The 22,213-nt window shown below is 37.1% G+C and overlaps 2 protein-coding genes across 9 annotated transcripts; both read right to left on the reverse strand.

The window, feature by feature from the left end:
* Positions 1-6,278: 6,278 nt before the first annotated feature.
* On the reverse strand, positions 6,279-18,532 carry LOC123313839 (TNF receptor-associated factor 4). Of its 2 annotated transcripts, none has more exons than XM_044898889.1 (6): positions 18,332-18,532; positions 12,209-12,313; positions 8,885-9,046; positions 8,295-8,612; positions 7,973-8,233; positions 6,279-7,310 (listed from the first exon to the last, which is right to left on the reverse strand). In XM_044898889.1, the coding sequence occupies exons 2-6, from the start codon at positions 12,278-12,280 to the stop codon at positions 6,957-6,959; spliced, it is 1,167 nt and encodes a 388-aa protein (XP_044754824.1). In that variant the 5' UTR covers positions 12,281-12,313; positions 18,332-18,532; the 3' UTR covers positions 6,279-6,956. The 2 variants fall into 2 exon arrangements, with proteins under 2 accessions (XP_044754824.1, XP_044754823.1); XM_044898888.1 differs by lacking the exon at positions 18,332-18,532 and adding an exon at positions 15,334-15,656.
* Positions 18,533-18,891: 359 nt separating this feature from the next.
* Positions 18,892-21,881, reverse strand: LOC123313089 (sedoheptulokinase-like). 7 transcript variants are annotated; one of them, XM_044897795.1, is made up of 7 exons: positions 21,729-21,881; positions 20,684-20,908; positions 20,367-20,626; positions 19,993-20,258; positions 19,622-19,909; positions 19,365-19,560; positions 18,892-19,212 (listed from the first exon to the last, which is right to left on the reverse strand). In XM_044897795.1, the coding sequence occupies exons 2-7, from the start codon at positions 20,900-20,902 to the stop codon at positions 19,023-19,025; spliced, it is 1,419 nt and encodes a 472-aa protein (XP_044753730.1). In that variant the 5' UTR covers positions 20,903-20,908; positions 21,729-21,881; the 3' UTR covers positions 18,892-19,022. The 7 variants fall into 7 exon arrangements, with proteins under 7 accessions (XP_044753730.1, XP_044753732.1, XP_044753729.1 ...); XM_044897797.1 differs by lacking the exon at positions 21,729-21,881 and adding an exon at positions 21,401-21,536; XM_044897794.1 differs by lacking the exon at positions 21,729-21,881 and adding an exon at positions 21,118-21,220.
* Positions 21,882-22,213: the final 332 nt, after the last annotated feature.

Genomic DNA, 22,213 nt, shown 5'->3' on the forward strand with positions numbered 1-22,213 from the left:
GGCGATTATTAAGCAAAAAAAAAAGTTGATAGGCATCGGTTCCCGAATTGGGCACCTTAGGCCTCAATTATCGTCGTATCTGACCTAAAACGGCGAAAATTGCGGTTTCGTTTTTCAAGTTGGCTACGCGGTATACAGTCGTTCCGACCACGGAAGTATATATTGGGGTATTATACGGAGGAAATTGGCAATTCTGTCACAAATCGTGTTCTCGACGAACTAGACCATGTATAAGTGCTTGAATGTTGAAAATATGAATGTTTGAACATTAGAATTAGAAGAATCATCAGTGGTCTTTCTTCCTGTGATTCGATTAATTGTAATATACATTTTTTGAAATGAAGAGAAGAATGTCACATGAATAAAACAGAAAAAATCGTAAGCTCATAATTACTAGAAACTGACCTCACATCCAAAATCATTGAAAACATTTGGTGAATGATATTTCTACGTGGACCACCCTTTTTCAACCTCCCTGTATATATTTACCCATAGGTTCGCAATGCTATGGCTCTGGAACATCATGAATCAATTGTATATTTTGTTATAAATGAAAAAATAAAGCACCGAATTTATCTTTGTGGGAATTAACTTACCTAGATATCTACATTTTATTATCCCTATATCCTATATTAAGCAGATGCTCAAATTCTCTAGAATTTTCACAGGCCAACTTGAAGTACTGATGATGATTCCTTCGTCATGTCTTTTTGAGTTGTTGACTGATGTTTTTGCTGTTATTTCATACAATTGACTCAATAAACGGTATTTAGTTGTTAAGGTAAGTGCATAACAAAAGAGTAGAAGAGCATTTAAGCTTCTGTGACTCTTTCCATCCAGGCTACACAGCTTATAATGAATTCAGTTTGATGTGGAACATACGTTGAACCAAGCAACAGTCAGCATCCACAAACAGCATTAAATCTTAACAATTTATAAAAAATAAATAAAAATAAATAAAAAGTAGGAAAAGCGAAATCCACCCTCTAACAATAATAAGCGGCCTGCGAGAAGGCTCGCGCCTCGATTACGTAACCAAATCCAGCAGTCGAGATGGCCATATATAGGTCTGGCGATTTTAGCGGTGCATGGACCGGATAATACAGCAGCAACCGGTCGGTGAAACTTCGGTGGGTGGCTAAAACTGGCTCGAGGAGGATGCCATCCTATGCAGAACGAGGCGATTGCATACCATTACGACAAGTATCGGGACCTACCCATGATTGGGATTTTTCGGTATCGAGCACCGAGAAACGTTTCTAGCAGTAGGTGCTACAACAACAGCCTGACGTTTCTGCATCGAAGGTTTTCATTCCATTCGAACCTACCATAGACATCCGGTGTCTATGTCAATGGAACCATCATTAATTTTTAGAAACAGCTTCTATGTATTTGTTAGGGTAGGGTAGGTTAAGGTAGGTTTAATTATTTTCCTGATTTCTATAGCAGTTACGTTACCAATCACTGAAATAAATATGGCTTAAGTTAAGGTTAAACCTGCCTTAGATAAATCTGTGGAAACAGGCATCAGTCAGGTTTCACCATAGTTTTATCAATGTGGATACCTATAGAAATCTCATAACAATTAGGATAGTGGTCTAAGGCAAAACCTGGTCGAAATTTTGAATGATTCACTTATAAGTAAGTTTAAGACTAGGTACATATAGTAGATTTGCCTTTTTATTTATATGATATGATAATTTTTGGATTGCCGATACTTGTAAATCATGTATTCAAGTACCTACCACAAAATCGGTAGTAGAAGATAGCTTTTTCAAGATTATCAGTGAATAAAATGCATGCCTAGCGCAATGTGTGCTCATAAGGTAGACAGAGTGAGTCTTTGACTTGTACATATATTAACAGAGGATTTCTGAGGTCAAAAGAAACAATTTTCTCCCTAGCAATTTTTCCAATTCGGCTCGGTTGAAATGAAACCTGATTTTGACTATGATAATCCAAAGAACCCAACTCTTAAAAGTAAGGTGAACGGTCACCAAGGAATATTTTGGAAAATAAAAGTAGGTTACTTTATATTTTCTCGAATAATGCGCCGTTTTCGACTAATTTGTTGTTCAAAAATAAAAAGATCAAGATCCACAGATGTGTAGTGTCAGAGATTTTGCTCGTTACTGAAGGGAATTTTTCCAGGGGTGACATAGCTCATTGTGAAAACTTGAAATGGCTATACTACACTCAATTCGTCAATTGAAGATCATTAAATCCACTGTGTTACAATCATTCAAACCTTTGGTTTTCAAATCTGCATGATGAACTTCCAGCAGAGATAATTCCGTCGAATTTGTCGTTGTATATTGTCTATAAAATGTGTTGCCAAGACGAACGTGGCGAGATGTAGAAGAGAAGACAGACCGAATGTATTTTTAGGGGGCATTTCAGATGCGTTGGTATAATATAGGACGCCAGTGAACCTTGACTATTATTTGTATCCTCCGTCCTATTACAATGTCTTATAATTCATGCTACCAGCTTGGGAATCATTCTATTTTAAATGGAGGATACTGAGATGATAAATAAGCCGCTTTTCTTCAATAATAATCCTCGTTAGTGCTGATATAAAGAAACAGGTTTTTCACATCGAATTGCGATATTGCCTTGTTGGTGAAATATTCCCATTTTGAAGATGTTACTTTTTCCCTGGTTTTCTCCAATTTTTGACCGCTTTTATTAATTTTAATTTCATTATCTTTAAACAATATTAGCCATCTACGGTTTTCCCTTGAATTATTGCAGGTAATTCCACGAAATTTGGTACAAAATTTCAGTACAACGCTCTTTCCATCGTATTTCGCTGAGATATCGACTCATTATCATGCTGCTGGAGTCAAACAAAAAAACGGTAGGTAATATGTCAACCTCTTGGAATTCTGATTACAATTTTGTCAGTCTTTCTTCATTTTCTCATACAAAAATATAGGAAAATTCGAAGAATTTTCAATATTTTATGAAAATGGCAATTATTAAAGGTTACTCATCATCACTTTCAGATAAGAAGTCCCCCAATCCAATAAATATATAGAAAGGATATAAAACTATATATTTAATATCTAGTCTACTTGTTGCAGATAACAAAAATCACTTATCTCGCAGTATTAAATTTAAATGCGACCCCTGACCTCCTATTTTCATCGTAAGTTGTGTGTTTTTCAGTAAACACACAGGGGTTATCTGGTTGACCCATTGGTTCGTCAGAATTTCTCTACTTTGCCCACTTATAATTGATAATTATTGAATTTTATCGCACGATGGAAATATTCGTTAGATAAAGAACAAGCACATGATCTGTGATTGGTTCGTAGTTGAAAGGTTCAAATAACATTTCCATAAGTCTTTATAACTTTGTCTAAGAATTCTTCTCTACCGAAAAGCTGTCTCCTATTATGTTGGAGGAATATTACAAATTTTTCCCAATAATTATCTGCTCAGTGTCGAAACTATTATAGTGAGAATCATTCGCTTAATAAAATAAATAGTTCATTATGTAATTCATATTTATCTCAATAACGATGGGAAAAATTTGCAACGAAAAATAACTCTTCCGAGAAAAATTTCAACTACGATTGAATAGTAGCTATAGAATGTTTAAAAAAATTTCCTGAATGAATAGTTTAGAATATGAGGCATCCGGCTATTGAACTATAAATATGCGTTGTTGTATTTGACATTTGAAGAATGTTCATCAGTATTGAATTATCTTTGGTTTATACAGGGTCTGTATAAATGAACGTCTTGGTGGGCGTCATTTTGAATTTTGCATTACCCACAAACCGAAAACGTTTTATGTGTTTTTACCATTCGAATTCGTTCTGAACCCATAATTAAAAATAAAACTCGAACAAATCCACAAATATCGGGCATATGAATCGGTAATAATGACTCCTGGGATTGTTTGAAAAATCGAATTTCCTGTTACCTAACCCCGTTTGACCCTCGCATACATTAAGAGCCCAGCTCTGGACGGTCACCATTTGAATTATTATGAAATTACGAATAGAAGTGTGCATCGTCGATGATATATACGGCACATTTGAATATAATGCAAATGCCTGAATTGAATTTATTTACCGATCGAAATCATCGAATCATCTATTTTGACTTTCAAAACCGTCCTGTCTACATATTCATCGCGATCCAGATTTTATACTGGAAGTACCCTTCGAATTCAGAAACGTACGTTGGTACATAATCTATTTATTATTCATTTATATCGATGCAATGGTAAAGATCTATTTTTTTTTAGATCTGAGAAATTGATATTAACTATACCGAGTCAACAGGGTGAATAGTTATGAAGAAATTTAAGGGGTGATTTCTGCTCGAAACAAAAAATTATCAAAAAAACCTACACCTTGGGTTAGAAATTTCAACTATAATGTTTATTGGAAAAAAAAATGAAGAAATCAAGATACACTCATATTCTCCTTCTTTTTAGCATCAACAAAATAAATTGTTTATGAACTCACTCCTTCAGGTTCGAATTTAGGCAAAGTTCGTTTTTTGAACAACAATTTCATGATGATATCAGCCGTTTAAGTAGTGGGCAGAGGTAGCAAATTTCCCTGAACAGTATCATTCCAGCTATTAGTAAAAAAAAACCTTCAGAATTTAACGCCATAATATCAAGTGGAGTTTCAACATCACGCAACAGATCGAATTCTTTATTACTGCGATAACGTAAACATGTACTTGAGAAAAATCGATGGGGTATATGGATTCGTCTGAATCCAGAATGAACATCGGTTGGTTTCAAATTGGCGAAGGTATAGCAAAAAAATGCATGTGTCATTATTTTGGCGGAATCGCTGGAGGTGAGGTAGTTATTGGAAATTTATGAATTTCTGGTTATAGTTTACAACCTTTACATAGAGAATATATCAGAAAAGTGACAGTTCATTGATGTTAATATAATATAAGGATTGTACAAAGATTTTGTTAGCTTTCATGTCTATTTCAAATTTATTCACCATATGTATTTCAATGAGAATCTGAATGAAATGTAAATCCTGAAATAACTTTATATAAATAGTGAACAGGGAGGAATTACAAAAAAAGACTTCTCAATATTCAAAAATACTCTCGAATTTCCAATGAATCAGTTTTGAAAGTAGGTGTTCGAACAAGTGGCGCCATCTAGTCCAGTAGTGAAGAACAAATCAACTCAATATATAGTGACCTTCTACTTATTGCCCCTTACGAGTTAAATTCCAGGCAACTTTCAAAACGTCAAGAAAGTATTCGGTGTGTATAGAGGAAAGAGGACTTAGATATTCTGAGGGGTTTTTAAATCAAAGTCTTAGAATATTTCTACTAGCAGAGCAATGATTATAATCTTTGCTTGCAGAGACGATCATTGAACTACGATCCAATTTCAATTTCGAATTTTGTTCATTCGAACATTTTCACAGGAACTGTACTTGTACTTTCATAAAAATTACATGGGGAAGTTTGAAAAAAAGGGTTGATAAATATTGGAATCCCTGTATGAAAATACTGAAAAACTCTTCACAATTTTGTTAAGCGTATTCTCTACTCTCCATATTGTATGCGTTATAAATAGATAAAACAAAAAGAAATGAACCTTCCTCCAGAGAAGAACTAAAATTATTTCAGTTATACTTTGGGTCTTCTACCTTCATTACGAGATCCGCCGAATGCCAAAGAAAAAATAAAAGTTTTGTGTTTAATGGATTTGAGGCCCAATGTGTATTTCGAGGACCAGCTGTCTCGACATGTGCAACAGAAATTCCTTAGCGCCAGGTGGATGGTACAATGTCGAGACGGTAGAGTGGACCTTGCTCTTTAGCATTCTATGGTCCTCACGCTACAGATGTCTGCAATGATTGGAAAATAATTACTGTTTCACGACTCACGAGGCTTGTGTGCTACCCTTTCAGAATCGTTTCAACCATTCAATACGAAATATGAGTCTTTGGCGCGAGCCTAATCCCAGATGCAAAAAGATTAAAATAAATATCCCTATTTATAATGGTTCATAGTTTGAAAACAGGGCAGCTGCGTGGATTTTATTTCGTTCAGTCCAATATTTGATGGTAAAAGAAAGGTCACAAGTCTTTTGTTGTCGATATTATGAATCGATGCAAGGGTATTCAGAAAGGTAACAAGAAAAAGGATTAGTTTCCTTTCGAACGATACCATTTTATACATACAAATACAATTACCTGTCATTTGTAAAAATACTTACCTTTTGTGAAAAATCTTCCACGAAAATAAGTTCACCTGAAGTAAAATCCAATAAATATTAAAAAAAAAGTTTATTATATCAAATATTTACATCGTTATAAAAAATGGTCGATAACATATAAACCCCATTCTCAAAAACCAACAGGGAGAATTGACTGTTAGCTTACATAAATAAATCTATGTACAGAATTCACAAAGAACATAATACTTTGGCGTCTTATAACTATCACAATCATTCACAAACCGTAAACAGTTAAGTGAAAACTGAAACGCCATAAACAGTACAGCGAGAATTAGTTTCACCTACTTCAACCATAATAAAATGGATGAGTTTACATGTTCACATTTCGCTCGAACTTAATCTTTATAGAAACATCACAGTTGTACGCTCTAAAAATCAGGTATACTTGAGAGCGTGAAATCAGTTAACTAGATTTGAACGGGCAGTTATGTAAGGAAATGTTTTCATTTTATATTTACGTTTACGTATATATTCGCAAGAAATAGCTAGTTTGTCACCATTCTTTCAGTTAACAAACTTTGTTCGGATGATATTTCTGGATTCACTGAGTTTTTCATGACCTCTCACACTTGTTGACGTCTGACTGGAAACCACAAATTTCGCTTGAAAAACTATTCTATGACTCTTATTTATTTTCTAATGGAAATTTGCCTGAAAGTCTGTGTTTCCCGTCTTCAAAATTTGCTCTGTGGTCTCTTCTATGGCCGTTCCGTCAAACCGCCACGATCTTACTGGGATCGACTTTCACCCTTATGAACATGGTGTCGTCCTTGAGGAAATGCCTCTTCTTGAGCATTTCGTGCGATACGAATTTCGGGAAACCGAAGCCCAGGGAATCGGGCTCCTTGCTGGGTCTCTGGAAATTCTTCCACGTCGGGTCCGGGATGAAGCTCTCCACGATGTTGCACGCCTTCTCCGGACAGGACGATTGGTCGAACAGGGTGAAAGAGACCGAATGGGAGAAGGGCCATCTCAGAAGAGCGTCGTATTCTCCGGGCAAGATCTTGATGTAGACGGAGATGTGGGAGTCTTCACCTGCGCCGTTTCCGTTCGGAAAGAGGGACGCCTGAAATAAGAATGCAGTTTAAAAAAAAGGAATAGCACGTGTGCGGCAATTAGAAGGGATGATAACTTGAGGTGTCGGGTTCCGCTACATGAGGGGAGCACGTGTTGTTACCCGATATTTGAAGTGGCTGCTATCTTTTATTTGTATTTACGAAGGGTCTTTCGGGTCGAATGGAAAACAACCCTTTTTTTGTTTAGAATATTCAATATTATTATTCGATTGATTCAAAAGCATAGATTAATTAGAGAAATTGGGATTTTGACGTTTACCAAACGTAATTGGAAACCATAGACATAGTCTATGATGTAAACAAATCCACGATCACAGAATAAACTAGAGCCTGACGTTTCTGTGGTAAGAAGCGATCCGCGACAGGGGTGGGTAGTACCGGTTCGTTTTATCGTTCGAAAAGTGGTGATTTTGGCCTCGTTATTTATGAAACTCATTTCATTATATTTTTTTAGGTAAAACGGCTTGTGAAGAGCCATCTGACTAATTGAAGATTCACTGATTATTCCTAATGCCCCTCTGTTAGAGAAGATTGTTTCAGTTATGCACAGCTAGTTTCGCAACAATGAAATCGCGTATTAACTGGAAGTCTATTGTTACAGCGCTCATCGGTCACGGTGCTTAGTAGGACGCGAAAAAAAATAGTTTCTTACCTGTAATCTGTATCCATATTGACTAGTGAAGAACGGCGGGGAGACCAACTCCATCCCTTCCTTGTTTTTGGCTTCGTTTAATTTCGAGGAAAAATCGCTGATTTTCCATATGAGGGTGCCGGAATAATTCAGCGAAAGCTTGGAGATCGCGTTTTTAAGTGAAACTATTTGGTGCTGCTGCTTGGTGACTACGTTACACATCATGTTCAGATGCTGCCGACAGTTTTCTTCCAGGTGTGTTTCCATGGAATACCTCGGACCCTATTGGAAGATAATACGTGTTTAGAATGTTGCTTAAAGTTCTTGAAATTTGGATACAAACCTTAAATCTACATCCTGCGTCTTTGAACGTGCAGGGTAACACCGATATGGTGCACTCTTCCTTGAGGTGCGAATCCAACTCTTCCCTGGCCAAGAGATTGATGTCGCATCTGTTGGGACACACAACGGGGACCCTGCCGCACTTGACATTGTGAGCCGACAAGGTATCGGCGACGAATTCCTTGCAACAATACCTACAGGGTATGAGTCGCTTGGAGCAGTCGCCCGACTTGTGTTGCGACAAGTGTCGCCTGTGTATCTTGACGCCGCACTTGTTCTCGCAGTAGATCGGCTCGTATCCACAGGTACCGATGTGATTCTGCAATCAAATAAGGGTTTTAATTTCTGCCTAATTACAAATTCAGTTTCAATGTGCAAAAACTGGTGAGAATTGGACATTTCAACAACGTTCATGATTCATTGCCATTAAGCAAATCCAAATAAAGTTCTTATTATCGAAGAGAGGTAAATACCCTCAGTAAGTATCGCGAGCTTAATGATGAGATAAATAAGTAACTTTCTCTAGTATTTCGACGTTGAGTAAAAATGTTATCATCACTTGATAAAAGTATTTAGGTAATGATTGCTCACCTCGAGAGCGTGTCCCGTGAATTCTTTGTTACAGAACTCGCACCTCGCTCTCCTTTGGGGGCAGGTGTACTTGAGGTGATCTTCCATCAGCACCCTCGGAATTTGGGCTCCGCACTTACTGGTACAGGGGATGGCATCGTGCTTGCAGGTGTTCAGGTGACCCTGTAAGGTAAAGCTGCACGTTAGAACGCATACTTATACATATAATTAAGTATGAACTATGAATCCCCTAAATAACTACTTCATATTATTCATTCTGGCTTCCCTTCTGTTTTGTAATAAGTAAGAGAGCTGACCACCTAACTCTACATTCATAATGTGGAAATTTATCGGCACCTCCCGTACATTCGATGCATCTTCCGTCAAAGGTCAAAGGAAATAATTTTCATTCATCTGTGACTCCTGCACAGAGAGCATCCGTCAATTAATTTCTATGATCCCTGTTATCAAGGAAAGTAACGTGATACCGTTTCTTTTTTCTAATTTGCCGGACAATAATTATCGTGAATAGATAGTATGAAGTATCTGGTCCGGCGTTTTGTGCATTTGCCGGGTGTCCGACAGCTGTTTTCCTACCGCGCTGAGCGAGCCTTCCGCAAAATCACAATGGCATGACCGGAGTTCATTGTATGGAAAGGGTGGCGTTCTTGAAAACAGCATGTGTATACTTTGACGTGCTCTACTGGAAAACTAATGCATTATTCATATCTTAGTTACGGTCAGTTGGGCTTCGCGTTTGTTATTTGCCACAATTAATGACGACCGTAATTTTTTTTTAATCATCCAACCCGTACGGCACCCGCAGACATAATTGAAAACTATAGAGATCGAAATGGTGATTATTTTTGCCAATATTACACTCTATGTTCAGCAGATTAGGGTTGGAGCAAAGAGTAACAAGTTGTTACTCTTTTCATTGACCAGCGCAAACCATAGATAAGTTGAATACATTATAGCGAAAACACAAAAGATCTCTTTGGTTGGCGGTAAACAACATAATATATGGGTGTGAACAGGATCTCCAGCAGGACCTTATCTGAATACAAATTTGAACAGCTGTCAGTTTCGCGGAAATCAATTTATTGGAAACCAGAGTTGAAACCAGGGTGTCGATTCGAATCAGCGATAGAATATTCGAATCAATGGAATGACAAACACGATAATATTTGAGATAATGAAGACAATTCAGAATAGAATTACTCGAATGAGGAAATTGTCAAGGCTAATTTCTGTGATCTTTGTTGAATACGTCGAGGAGAATGTTCATTCGAAAATTTTTGTGTCACCCCTGCCATATAAGTCTCTTTTTTTTCTATGGAATCAACCAGCCGAGGGTCGATAATTTTATTGGCTAATCGAGTGACGTTAGAGTCCGTTAAAATCGATCGGCTATTGATTCTAGACGTTCTGAAAGCGTTGGTTAATAACCGTCAACCTGCGATCGACCTTCTAACGCCTCGAAAACGTCGATACATCGAAATAACCGGGAGATTTGTCATAGAAAGGATCGAGATTCTTCTCGTCTGAGCAATTCCCACAATCGCAAGGAGAAGTCTCGGAACAAGTTTATGCAAGTAGGTGCCTGCTTTTCTCATTCTTGCCACCGTCGTCGGATCGCCTCAGGCCTGTTTACATCCTCTAACTGACTTCTTTGAAAGCGGGAGAAGAAATACTAGATTTACATCAATTAATCCTCATCGCAACAATGATGAAGTCAGCAGCTATACCACATTTCTGATGTGAAGTTTATTACTTTTCATCTATTGAGACTGAATTTCATACTCATTGTGGGTTGATATTATATTGTTATCATCATTTATATTAGTCGTTGATGAAGTAGGTTGGTTATCATGAAAATTCTCGACTCTATGGTGGAAGAAGAGTCATAGAGGAATAGTTGTCATCCCTTACTCAAAAATTAACAAATAAAAAATATTTCAGCCAATCTGCATTAATTTCAATGAGTGTCAATTGAAATTATTTCTGAATTGAAGCGGAAGAAAGAATGATAAAAGATGAAACAAATCAAGCTGGGTACGAATCGTATGAAATGGTCATCAATTACATCACTGTTGCTATAAATAGATAATTCCGCCAAGTACAATCACTTATGAGTAACGAATAAAGAATCAATCATGAAATCTTTGGACACATTGCAATATTTGTCCGAGAAAACTTCTTGAGGGGTGAGTAATATTCACGATGTCAGAACTTTTTTCGATATTTCTATGATTACATGAATTGTCGGATTAAAATTGACCATAGACCAAGACGGGTTTGGAGTGGACAGTGGACACAGTATTTTTTATTTTTCTCGATGATTTCCAGACGATTGATTCGGCAACCATGGGTGCATCGATGTGAACGACCCGCCCGTGTATGAGTCATAGAGGTTGTGGCATGTCAGAAGTACCTGCGATTGAAAAATCTCGCAGATTCAACAGTTTTATATTCTTGGCCTCGTCTGAAATGTGAATACGTTTCTCTCGAGTCCCACTAATAATGACGTAAGGAAGCGTAACAAAAGAGTAGTATTAAATTCCAGTGTTTCGTTTTTACCTACTTTCATACAATGGGTAACTGGAACTGGATAAACTCGCGACAGTAGGTATATCAAAATACACATTCCTCGTCATTATAAGTAATTAACGTGGCGAAAAACTTTTCTATTCAGCATTGGCCCAATTTGGAGTTCAAGTTTTATTGATCCACATTAGACTATATTTTTATACTTTAGGAATAAAACAAATCATTTTTGGATGATCATCAATTTTCATTCAGAATTTCATGAACGTATACCTGATGTCCTGTATTTCATTACTTATCACATACAAAATGCCCTTTATTTCCAAGAAATCTAATTCTATAGAATGAATGTTGAACCAGAGGTCGAATAATGACCACCCATCCATATCTTTGTCATTGTTCGAACCATCATGGGTTAACGTTCTTGCCAGTATGTCACATGTGTAGTGCCATTGTCAAGAGTTTGAACGGCTTTTTCTTTCTTGATTTTCGTAAACCACATGTCTGTCTCCGCCACCCGCCTAACCGAACAGATGCGTCACGTTTCAAAGAAGATTCGAAAGATGAAATGAAAGCGGCAAATTTAGAACCCAGTGGGGTGGAATTGTACGACTTCCCTATACTATACTCATTTTCGAATCCCTTGTCGAAAATTAGGAAGTACATTCGGGGTAGGCAGATTATTATCTATGGTCTTTATCTGTCAATGATTTATTCATTTCTGTGGAGGATTCACGGAGAGATGTCACTCGAAACGAATGGATTTACATCTATGATCTTAAAAAATCTTCTTCTTACCTTAAGTTTCCTCAGTTCATCAGACCATTTACAGCCCTCTTTGTGGTGGATGCAGTAAACCACCGAACTCATAATAGACTTCTCTGATTCTGGATCTGAGTATATCTGAAAGGAAACGAGAGGGGACAATTACTAAATGGCATACAGATTGGTCGTGGGTCGGAATGCATCTAACGCTTCTTATTCTATTAGTTTCGCACGAGATAATAAGGATAGCTAATCTCAACTTGACCGTTTGGTTCTCATGCAAGAAAATTCAAATTCGATTCAATACAATAGCTACGAGTTCTTCCTAGAGAAACGGTTGGGGAATTCAATACGAGGAATCGAGGGCAAGTTAAAAATGGCAATGTCAAAATTGTTACTGTGTGATGAATGTTTCGAAACGGTTTTTTGGAATACTCATTAAATGTTCGATTCGAAGTGTTTATTATCGAAAAAATTCAACTAAAAGAGTATCGTACCATGTCGAAATGTAATAATAAACACAATCCTCACGATCAGCTGTCTGCCTGTGTGTCTTTCATAAACCTACCCCGGCGTGTCCCATTTCTGTGACCCAACAGATGTTCCAGATGCGTGGTTTATTATTTCTCGCCTCTTTGTTTACGAGGTAGAGAGCTCTAGATCCCTTATGGATTATTTGTTGAGTGAGATATTTCCTCTTGGCTACAATTTTTTCTCCACTGGGGATTTCTATGGACCGGAACCCCGTTATTAAGAGGGGTACTTGGGTAATTTCGGACGTCGTCGAGAATGGGGGTTTCAAATAATTTACAAGCTTTCTTCCAATCGGCTTGACCAAAACGATCGAGTCATAAATTCCTATTATCAGCTGAGTGTACAAACGGGCAATAACCATGAGAATATGATCGTTTTCTTAATGGATTCTTTTAATTTGGATCCCTTGAGATGTACAGAGTGGCATATTGCTTTACAAGAAAGGAATTTTATTCATTTCAGACAAGTGTGAGACTTGAACAACATACATTTCTCTAGCCACCACATAAAATAGCAAAATTCTTCACTGATACAAGGGTTTTGTACTTTTCTATTATCTAATATTCACGCAAGATGGTAGAGAAGGTAACTTGCTGGTAAAATGTTGAATTAATACTGAAGAAGGGTCAAATCGCTGAGATCCGATTCGTCCCCCGTTGATTGGAGAATTGCTCAGAAGGAGAGAATAGAACCATAGATAAAAATTGGGTCCGCCAAACAGGTTTTGCTCAGCTGATACACAGAGATCGCATTACGATAAAAAAGACACTGCTAGCGTTCAACTCCGCGTTCACACAATCATCGAGGATTTCAACATTTTTCCACAGTTCCACAATTTACGAGTGGAATAGGCAACTCGAAAGAATCAAACGTTGCGAAGAATGCCGCGCATCAGTTTACAAAAACAATCACAGTAAACGGATGTTATTCAATGGCGTTACCGCTCTGCGTGTGGAAATGGCCTCAAGAACGAAGTGTCAGGTAGGAGATTCGCCGGAAATAACTTGTAGAATATTTTATTCGGAACAGAATATTATATTAACATTCGAAAAACGTGCGAAAGCATACAGGAATGGGCGTCCGATGGTCATCAACAAAAAGTAACAAAATAATACTGGAACAATTCCGATAAGGTGTAACATGGAACCTAGCCTTTTACGAAATGTTATGGTCCAATTAACCCATCGAATCCGTGACGATTCTTCTGTGAACGTATAAACCCCTGTTGATTGACTTATACTTTTCTATGATTTCCGCACCTGTCAATTATCTGAACAAAAACATTCAGTTTACCTTCATCGCAGGCATGTTTGACGATATTTTTTAAAGAAAAGTCGTAAAATGTAGGTATATAATTCGCCGACAAAGGTAACACCGATATCACTGCCTTGAAATACAAAGAAGGTAGCACATTAGATACAAAGCACTTAAGGGATAACAAGCATGAAATTTTAATGGAAAAAGTAAGTAAATTGATTCGTTTCGGTTACACAACTATTTTGAAACTGTTTTGTTTCCTTCTGCACTTCACATCTATTCTCTCATCACATCCTCGGACTTTATAATACAGAAAGGAGTAATCAGGAATCAGAAGCAACTGGAAGGTACTTTGTCTCGGGGAAAAATTGCTTCCTCGTTGAACAAAGAGATTTCTAATCTTGATCAATTTTATTGGTTTGCGAGAAACGCACGTTGAATATTCATCAACTCTCCGATGAAAACAATTATTATAATATTCATTTACAGTGAGAGGTGTTTGGAGAGGTTTCGTTTTCTACGGCAGTAGGTATATACCCTCCTTCAATTTTGATCCATAGATTATTCCAAATTATAATAAAGCAGTTTCCATATCTATGATTGTGTCATAGTAATGTGCGAAAACATAGAGATGTGATTTTATGGTTGCTGCATGCTCCAAAGAGATTCGATTTCAACGAGAAGACATCAATAATCCTGATGTCACGATTTCAAAATGTTTAAATTATAACAATATATAGTATTTGAAGGAAAATTCGTATTGGTTGTTAATACAAGTAAATATTTGAATTGATTTAAAGAAAAACAATCAACGCTACATAACACTAGAAATGAGTCCCATCATTTTAAGGTACAAAACCGAGGGGCAAAAGATAAAAAACTGAAAATGTTTATGCAAATCCTTGAAATTCGACGATGTGTTACTAAAATGATACTTTTTATAATGCACAAGTGTAGATACAGTTTAACAATTCTTGTAGAGGAGGGGTCAAGCGATCCAACTACAAGGGATGATTGAGGGGTAGTTGTCAGGTTCGAATCTCGCTCGGATCAATTTTTTCATTTATATTTGGAGAGTGGAAGTTGAAATTTTGAGTGAACCTATTGCTGCCTGATTTCGAATGAACTTAAATGAAAATAATAATCCAGAATATTCTTCAAACAGTGTCATGAGATGAGAGGGTGATCCACCTAGATTTGAACGAACGGTGCTTAGCGCAATGATATTCTTCAACCTAAATCGACGTCGAGTAGGTACATTAATTGCGACCTCGTCACTTTCTTGCGTCAAAAGTCGCGATTTTTTAGAAAAGCGAGAAGAGAAATTTAAGTAGATCGAGTTACGTAGGTAGAGATGCCACACTTACTTGGTTGACTTCGGTCAGCAACGAGGTCTGGCTCTGGTTCATCATACTGTTAATTTCATTATTGTTATTGTTGTTGGGGACGTTGATTGAGCTGTTGCTCGGGGTGGGCGTCAGAGTGGGTTCGCGCTGTTGCTTCGGCGAAATTCTAGCCGGAAAACTCAGGGTCTTCGTCCAATGGGTCAGGCTGCGTACCATGATAACCTACACTCGTACGTCGCGCGAAAACTGCCTGCTTTGTGCTGTCAACGAATTTACGGAACGTTCTGTGTGTAATGTGCGCAACAAAGTTCAGTAACTGACTGACTGAACTGAATGGAACGAACCCAGGCAAGGCATCCATTTCAAACGTCCTTTCAATGGCCTTTCTCCTACCATCCGGGTCTCGAACAGCTGTTTGTGACAGCCTCAAGAATTCAGTTACAGACGACTGTTCTTCAACGATCCTCGAAACTAACATTCAAAAACAAACAATATCCAGAAATATGTATCTATTCCCGGATAGAAAGAGTAAGATATCAATAAAAGGTGAAAAAATCTCAACGAATCCAGATTGAGATTTGTGCAGTCGTAAGAAAAAAAACAAAAGGAAGCTGAGCTAAACTTTTTTTCATTAGTTTATACAATCGGCAATGGTAGATAAAGCGCTTTACATTTCAAATTAAAGATTGGAGTCAATAAGGCCAGAGGTTTTAAGGGTTCTTCATCGAAGATCAAAATTTTACTCTGTCTTTAGACATTGTAGACAAGGTGTTATGCCCATTAAAGGTAGAAAATCATTCTTGTCCTGACAAGATGAAGAAAGGACTCCGCATGTAGGATACTTCTCTTTTTTTCAAACAATTAATTCAAGTCGAGTCTTGTTGTGGACTCTTTTATCATATAATATCAACTCTGATACGTTTTGCAAAACATCGTTTGGTTTGGAAAGTGACCTTATGAACTTTTTTATTTTACTTTCACGTTCGATTAATGGAATGGACTTATTAAAATATTCATATTATGTATTCGAAATAATTATCCAACGATTTCCTACGGTTCTGGATATTCATATTCGTTTTCTATCAGAAGCGGTTCGAAAACTACGAGTTATGTTGAAATTGATGAAGAATTTTTCTATTTCTACTCCTATTCTGAACTAAGTAGCATTTCGATTTTAGGGGACGCTTTCCGTGATTGACATTTCTTTATTTTCAAAATCGAAATTTCGCGAAAAACTCGTCAAAATATTTGCCTGAAAGAATTTAGTGTCGTGAGTAAGACGATTCGCTATAAACCAACAGAGTTATCATCTTCATTCTTCGTATCTAACAGCAAACTCTGTAATCTCTAATCTCTTATTTTACAATGACGCCTTATCGTCGCCAACAAGCAACTCTTCTTGTAGAAACCCAATGTGCCATTTTAATTGCCTTGAAAGTGTACACAGATACGCTAGCTATAAATACCATTCGTTAGTTATCTAACTGTAAATATTGCAATTATCCTTTCCAGGTTCATTCTTGAACGTAGCGACGACGCTCGGTTAGTCTGGGAGATCGGACAGAACGACGCCGACATGCTAATTTTGATCTATGATCTATCGAACAGCCAACCACCATCAGTCGAAGAGCTGATGAACTTCAAAAAGTTCAACTAATTTCTTCGGTATTATAGTACACTGGCGGATATAAGATCTGTGAACAGGAAGTAGAGTCATGGTTGATTTGTGAATTGAAGCAATGTGTGTTGGCTCGAATCGAAATTTTTCACAATTCATCGAGTATATATTGAAATTTCTATGATGATGAACCACAGAAAAGGGACTTCCTAACTGCCATATGTGACATAGATGGAACCACAGAAAACTAGTGGAAATATATATGTATGAAAATCTGTAGTCTTTCCAGGGGTGGGTGAATCGAGGACGACGAATCGTCAAAATAGGTGAATATGCCCGCAAATGCAGATATCTTGGCAAAGTTGTTTTGTTCTGTTTTGTGCACAAATGTAAACTAGTATGAGATATTTTTGTATTTTATGGGATAGCGTTGGCCACCGCAGAATGTGCTCTTAACCGGAAATCTGCATGCAAATAAGAGAACATTAAGTTTTCTCAGAAATTATGCTCGTAATATTGTGAAACGAAGAATTTCCGTTGCTTTTGTTGTTTCTTCACGCTTTGGACACTTCAATTATTGTGGGAAAACTGATTATTTCGCTTTTCTTAAGGATGAATATATCACGTTCATATCAGCACCCTTAGAGTTTTGCAATATAGCATCATTAATAATATCCGTTGTTTGTTGTTACGTTCAGGTCGATGTTCAAAACAACCTTAATTAAGAAGACAAAGAGTTGATGGAACGATGATAATATTATGTTCTTTTAGAATAACACGATGAATAATTATTGATTTGCATTCATGGTCTGCTTCATTATTTTCAGTAATGCAACTTTGGAATCGATTGATAAGTATATACATACGTATTAAGTGCTTAAAGGAAGAGTATGAATAAATAAGTGTTGATGAAGCTAATATCAACTTGAATACCTACCTGAGTAAAATGTCGCGTATCTTCGAAGAGGAGAAAGTGAAGACCAGATGTAAGACCATGTCGTTGGAAGATAATTGCTTTAAAATAAATTCACATGCCGTGAAAACCACAAAACGATTCTTTATTCGTATTCGTTCAGGTGGGAACTATTCGAGTATTGGTGGTTTACCATCAACTCAAAAATTACTTATTACTTTTCTCCATTACTGATGATTGAATTAACTTCTATGGATCTTTGTTATGTGAATCTTTCTTGAAAGCCTCACAGAAATAACCCTCATTGAGTGAGATACTACAATTAACAATTATTTTCCAGAATTGTTCCACATAAGAGTGGAATTAATTCCTATCTTATCCGAATTCTATGAACCGCCCGAAGCATCGTATCCAGCACTGTGAATAACATTTGAACATATCCGGCATTCTATAGCGAATAAAATGAAACTGAAGAATGTGAAACCTACCCAAAAACGTCTCCCTAAATACCATAACTCGTCGGAACCAGACTTTGATCAACACAAAAGTTCGTCCTTCACGCGCGAATCCATCGCATCGCACAAATCACGAAAACGACGACACTTTTAGCGGACCTTGCCGCCCGTTACATAGACCAGATAGGTTAGATATATCTCTATGACTTCGACACCGCTTCGACGGAACTGAAAGTGGAGGACGTTGGAGTATGTATGGCAGGTGAATTAATAAAGTTAGGTGAAGTCGGATAAAAACCTCATCGCACACCGGATGTACGGCGGAATACGCTCCACATGCGGGGTTACGACTTTCCGAGTATATAACCATATTTTTTTCACATGTCTGCATATTCAACGCCGTAAGAAACAGGTAGATTTTAGGAGTTGATTGAGGAAAGACTCGTTTCTTCGCCGATTTCAATGGTATGGTGATACATGCATTAATTAATATCGTGTGAATTGTATAACAATGTTTTGAATTCATTGAAAAAAATGTTTTCACCCATCAAAAATTATTCTTGAAAACTGAAAACTCCCACAGAAATACGATCTTTCAGATATTAGTCTCATCTGTTGAAACTTGAATTATATTCTTCATATTATTTATCAATAATTGACATAAGTATGATATAATTGGTACATATTTCTTATTTTCCTTATTGGTGAATTGGTGCATCTAACTTCATTGAATCTCAGTTGGCTTCATAGCCATTGCTGCTCCCTTCGCTGCATCCGAGCCTTTGGCTAGTTTGAAAGGAAGACCGTAGATATCTTTGACGGCGTTTTGTAAAGTTTCGTTCCTCGTGATACCCGAACCGCTACAAACTATTCTTTTCACGCTGGCATCTTCTAGCACCTCCTTCGGCATCATGCTGCGAAATGGCTATGGTTAAATACACAGTCGTATCATTGAAATACTAAAGGAGATAATGGAAGCTTTATACACAGAAAAAATCAAATTGTGAGAAAAGCCTGAATTTGAATAAAACTCCTGAAAATAATCCATATGGAATTACATATTCACCTGTGTAGATTCTTAATCAAACCCTCGCACATCGCCTTGAAAACCTGCCCCAAACCCAAATTTCCCACATTGATGTTCGACACACTGGCCGTCAATTCGGGGTTATGCCTTTCGCCCCAACATGTTGGGTTTACCTCCAGGTCTGAGTAGGCCTTTTCCTCTTTGCTCAAATCTATAAGCTTCGTCCAGACCTTACCTATAGACGACCAAACGAAAATATGAATTATCGCCCGCTACGCTACAAAAAGCTAACAGACCTTGAGGTATGGAAAAACCGAATTCCAAAATCCACTGTTGCAGCACCCTGACGAAGGTAGCCAGAGAATTGCCCCCGTTCAGGGAAGCAGCAACGGCCAAAAAGGTGTTGTTGAAGTAGGGCAGATATGTCATGGACGTTTCTTTGGGAGGGCCCCCAAGTTCATCATCTTGCAGTTTTTTGTTCACAACGTATGCTATCTGTGCGGATGTCGAGATGTTAAGAGTTGCATCTGTGCCCTCCTCGATTGTAGAGAGCACGGAACATTGGAGATCTCCCATTGCAATACCTATAAAAAAATTGATGAAATTTTTATTTATTTCCCTGATGACTCAAACTGACGTATCTCGAGTCTAAAGTACATTCATTCACCTATGGGAGTTCCTTGAGGAATGGAATGCCAAGTATCGGCCAAGTACCCGGCTATTTGTCCGCTCATTTTGATCTCGGGCAATATTTCGATAGGAAAACCGGCTTCCTCCAACATTTCCAAGTTCCATTTGTACGTTCTGCAATTGAAATAACCCCAACTCGCAGCGTTCTGTTCAGAAATGTAATGTGTGTCGCTATCGCATAACATCGATACAGCGAAATCTTGAATTGTGCCAGCCCGGTTATATTTTTCCATTTCGTCAGGTCTAGAAAGAAGCAAACGAAAAAAATCATGTGAGATTTTAATTGGCGGATGCGCCGCCGAACACTTATTAAGAATTTAACCTATTGGCCAATATGATGATGAAATATACCGATTTTTGATCATCCAGAACATCGTTGCAATTCCAAAACCACTATAAACCCTTAGATGGGAATCTGGTTTAGGCAGGGTATCCAAAAATTCCCTAGTACATCTATTGTCCTGCCAAGTGTAAAGATTAGATACTTGATCAGGTTTCACGTCGTATCTAACTAGCATCCCGTCTTTTTCTATCCTTTCCCAAGCCTTAGAGGATTTATGCTGCCAAAACATCACTCCGTGCATTTGTCCACAGACACCTATTCTAATCACCTAGAAAATTGTAACGTTCAATTTTTCCGACAATTCATGAACTTTTGAAAGTATAACCTGTTGCAACAGATCCTTGGAGAACTTAGCCACACAGGTGTTGATGGCTGATAATATTTTAGGTACATCTTGTTTGTTACCATCTATGCCTTGATCACTAGGAACGTTAGACTGTGTATCTTTACTTTGTTCAGCAACCACAACATTATCTCTAAGATTCAACACACAAACCTTCACGGAAGTGGTGCCAATGTCTATTCCTAAAGCGTATCCATCCATATCTACCTGAAAAAGAAGCACTACGTTATTATCATATCGTCTTGAATGCAAGAAATTAAGATGAGAGAACTCTGTCTTAAAAATTGTACTCATGCAGTTTCAAAAGTACAAAATATGGTGGATGTGCTCACGACGTTCGAAGTTCATATTATTTGGTCATTCTTGATATGAATTTTATTTACATAAAAGCGAAGGAGTTAATTTTCCCTCACTACCTTCAGCATCCGGAAATATTTCTTAATCTTACAATTCTCAATATTTGAAATTCACCACTTTACGTTTCAACAGAGCATTACCTACTAAAGAAAGAGGGGAACATCCGATATCCTTATATGTACAATAAGATAATGGTCATATCTTTGAATCATGGTTAATTGTTTAGAATGAGAAAATAACTAGCAATGAATTGGAGAAGTGACAAAGTTGTTTATCATTCCACATCTTTCAATTTAAATTTCGATATTAGAGTTATGTTGGTCGGGTTAAATATTCAATTACCTTTTCGATGGAATTATAAAAAAAATTACTTGCAAGCACGATGCTTCGTTAACGAAAAATTCCAGAACACTGAGTATTATCAACCTTCGCAAAAATTTTGGGTTCAGTATAATAATAATCAACGCATCATACTAATATTTACATTATACTTGAATTAGAAGCGGTAATTTATAGGTTGTTGCATTGATGAAATGTTTCTTTATAGATATATAGGTAGAGCGCAATACATAAAAACAAGCAAAGATTTGTCTAAGTAGCACTATAACTATTTTGGGTACCTGTATGACAATATCAATAAAAGCTCAATCTTATGAATTAGCTAGCTCACCTATGGAAGCAGAATTCGAGTCGAATACTTCTAAATTTAAATCTCCCTTTGCTTTCTCTCTACAGAACATTTGAAACCTACCTACTAGGCTCTTAACGAAATCTATTCATAAACCAACACAATATAAAAAGCTAACATTCATTTCTAGTGGAATTCAACCGATGAAATTAACGATTTTGCTTTGGCAATAGTACAAATCCATTGAGTAATCCCTGATTATTCGTTTGGGATGCCTTTTTATGACCTCATTATTCTGATTCATTATATTATAAGAAAAATACGAAAAATTTACAGAACATTGTTTTTTGGGGATGAAGCAACGAAATATGATTATAACCACTTTCTGGTATTACACAATGGGTGAATTCGACAAAATTATGAAAGAAAATCGATCATTCGAATTGTTTCCCTATAAAAATTGAAAGGGTATCGTCAATATCTAGAGATATAAAAAACCGTTTCATGAGGGTTTCTGCTTATATAAA

The sequence above is a fragment of the Coccinella septempunctata genome, chromosome 5, assembly GCF_907165205.1.
Source record: "Coccinella septempunctata chromosome 5, icCocSept1.1, whole genome shotgun sequence".
NCBI classification, from domain to species: domain Eukaryota; kingdom Metazoa; phylum Arthropoda; class Insecta; order Coleoptera; family Coccinellidae; genus Coccinella; species Coccinella septempunctata.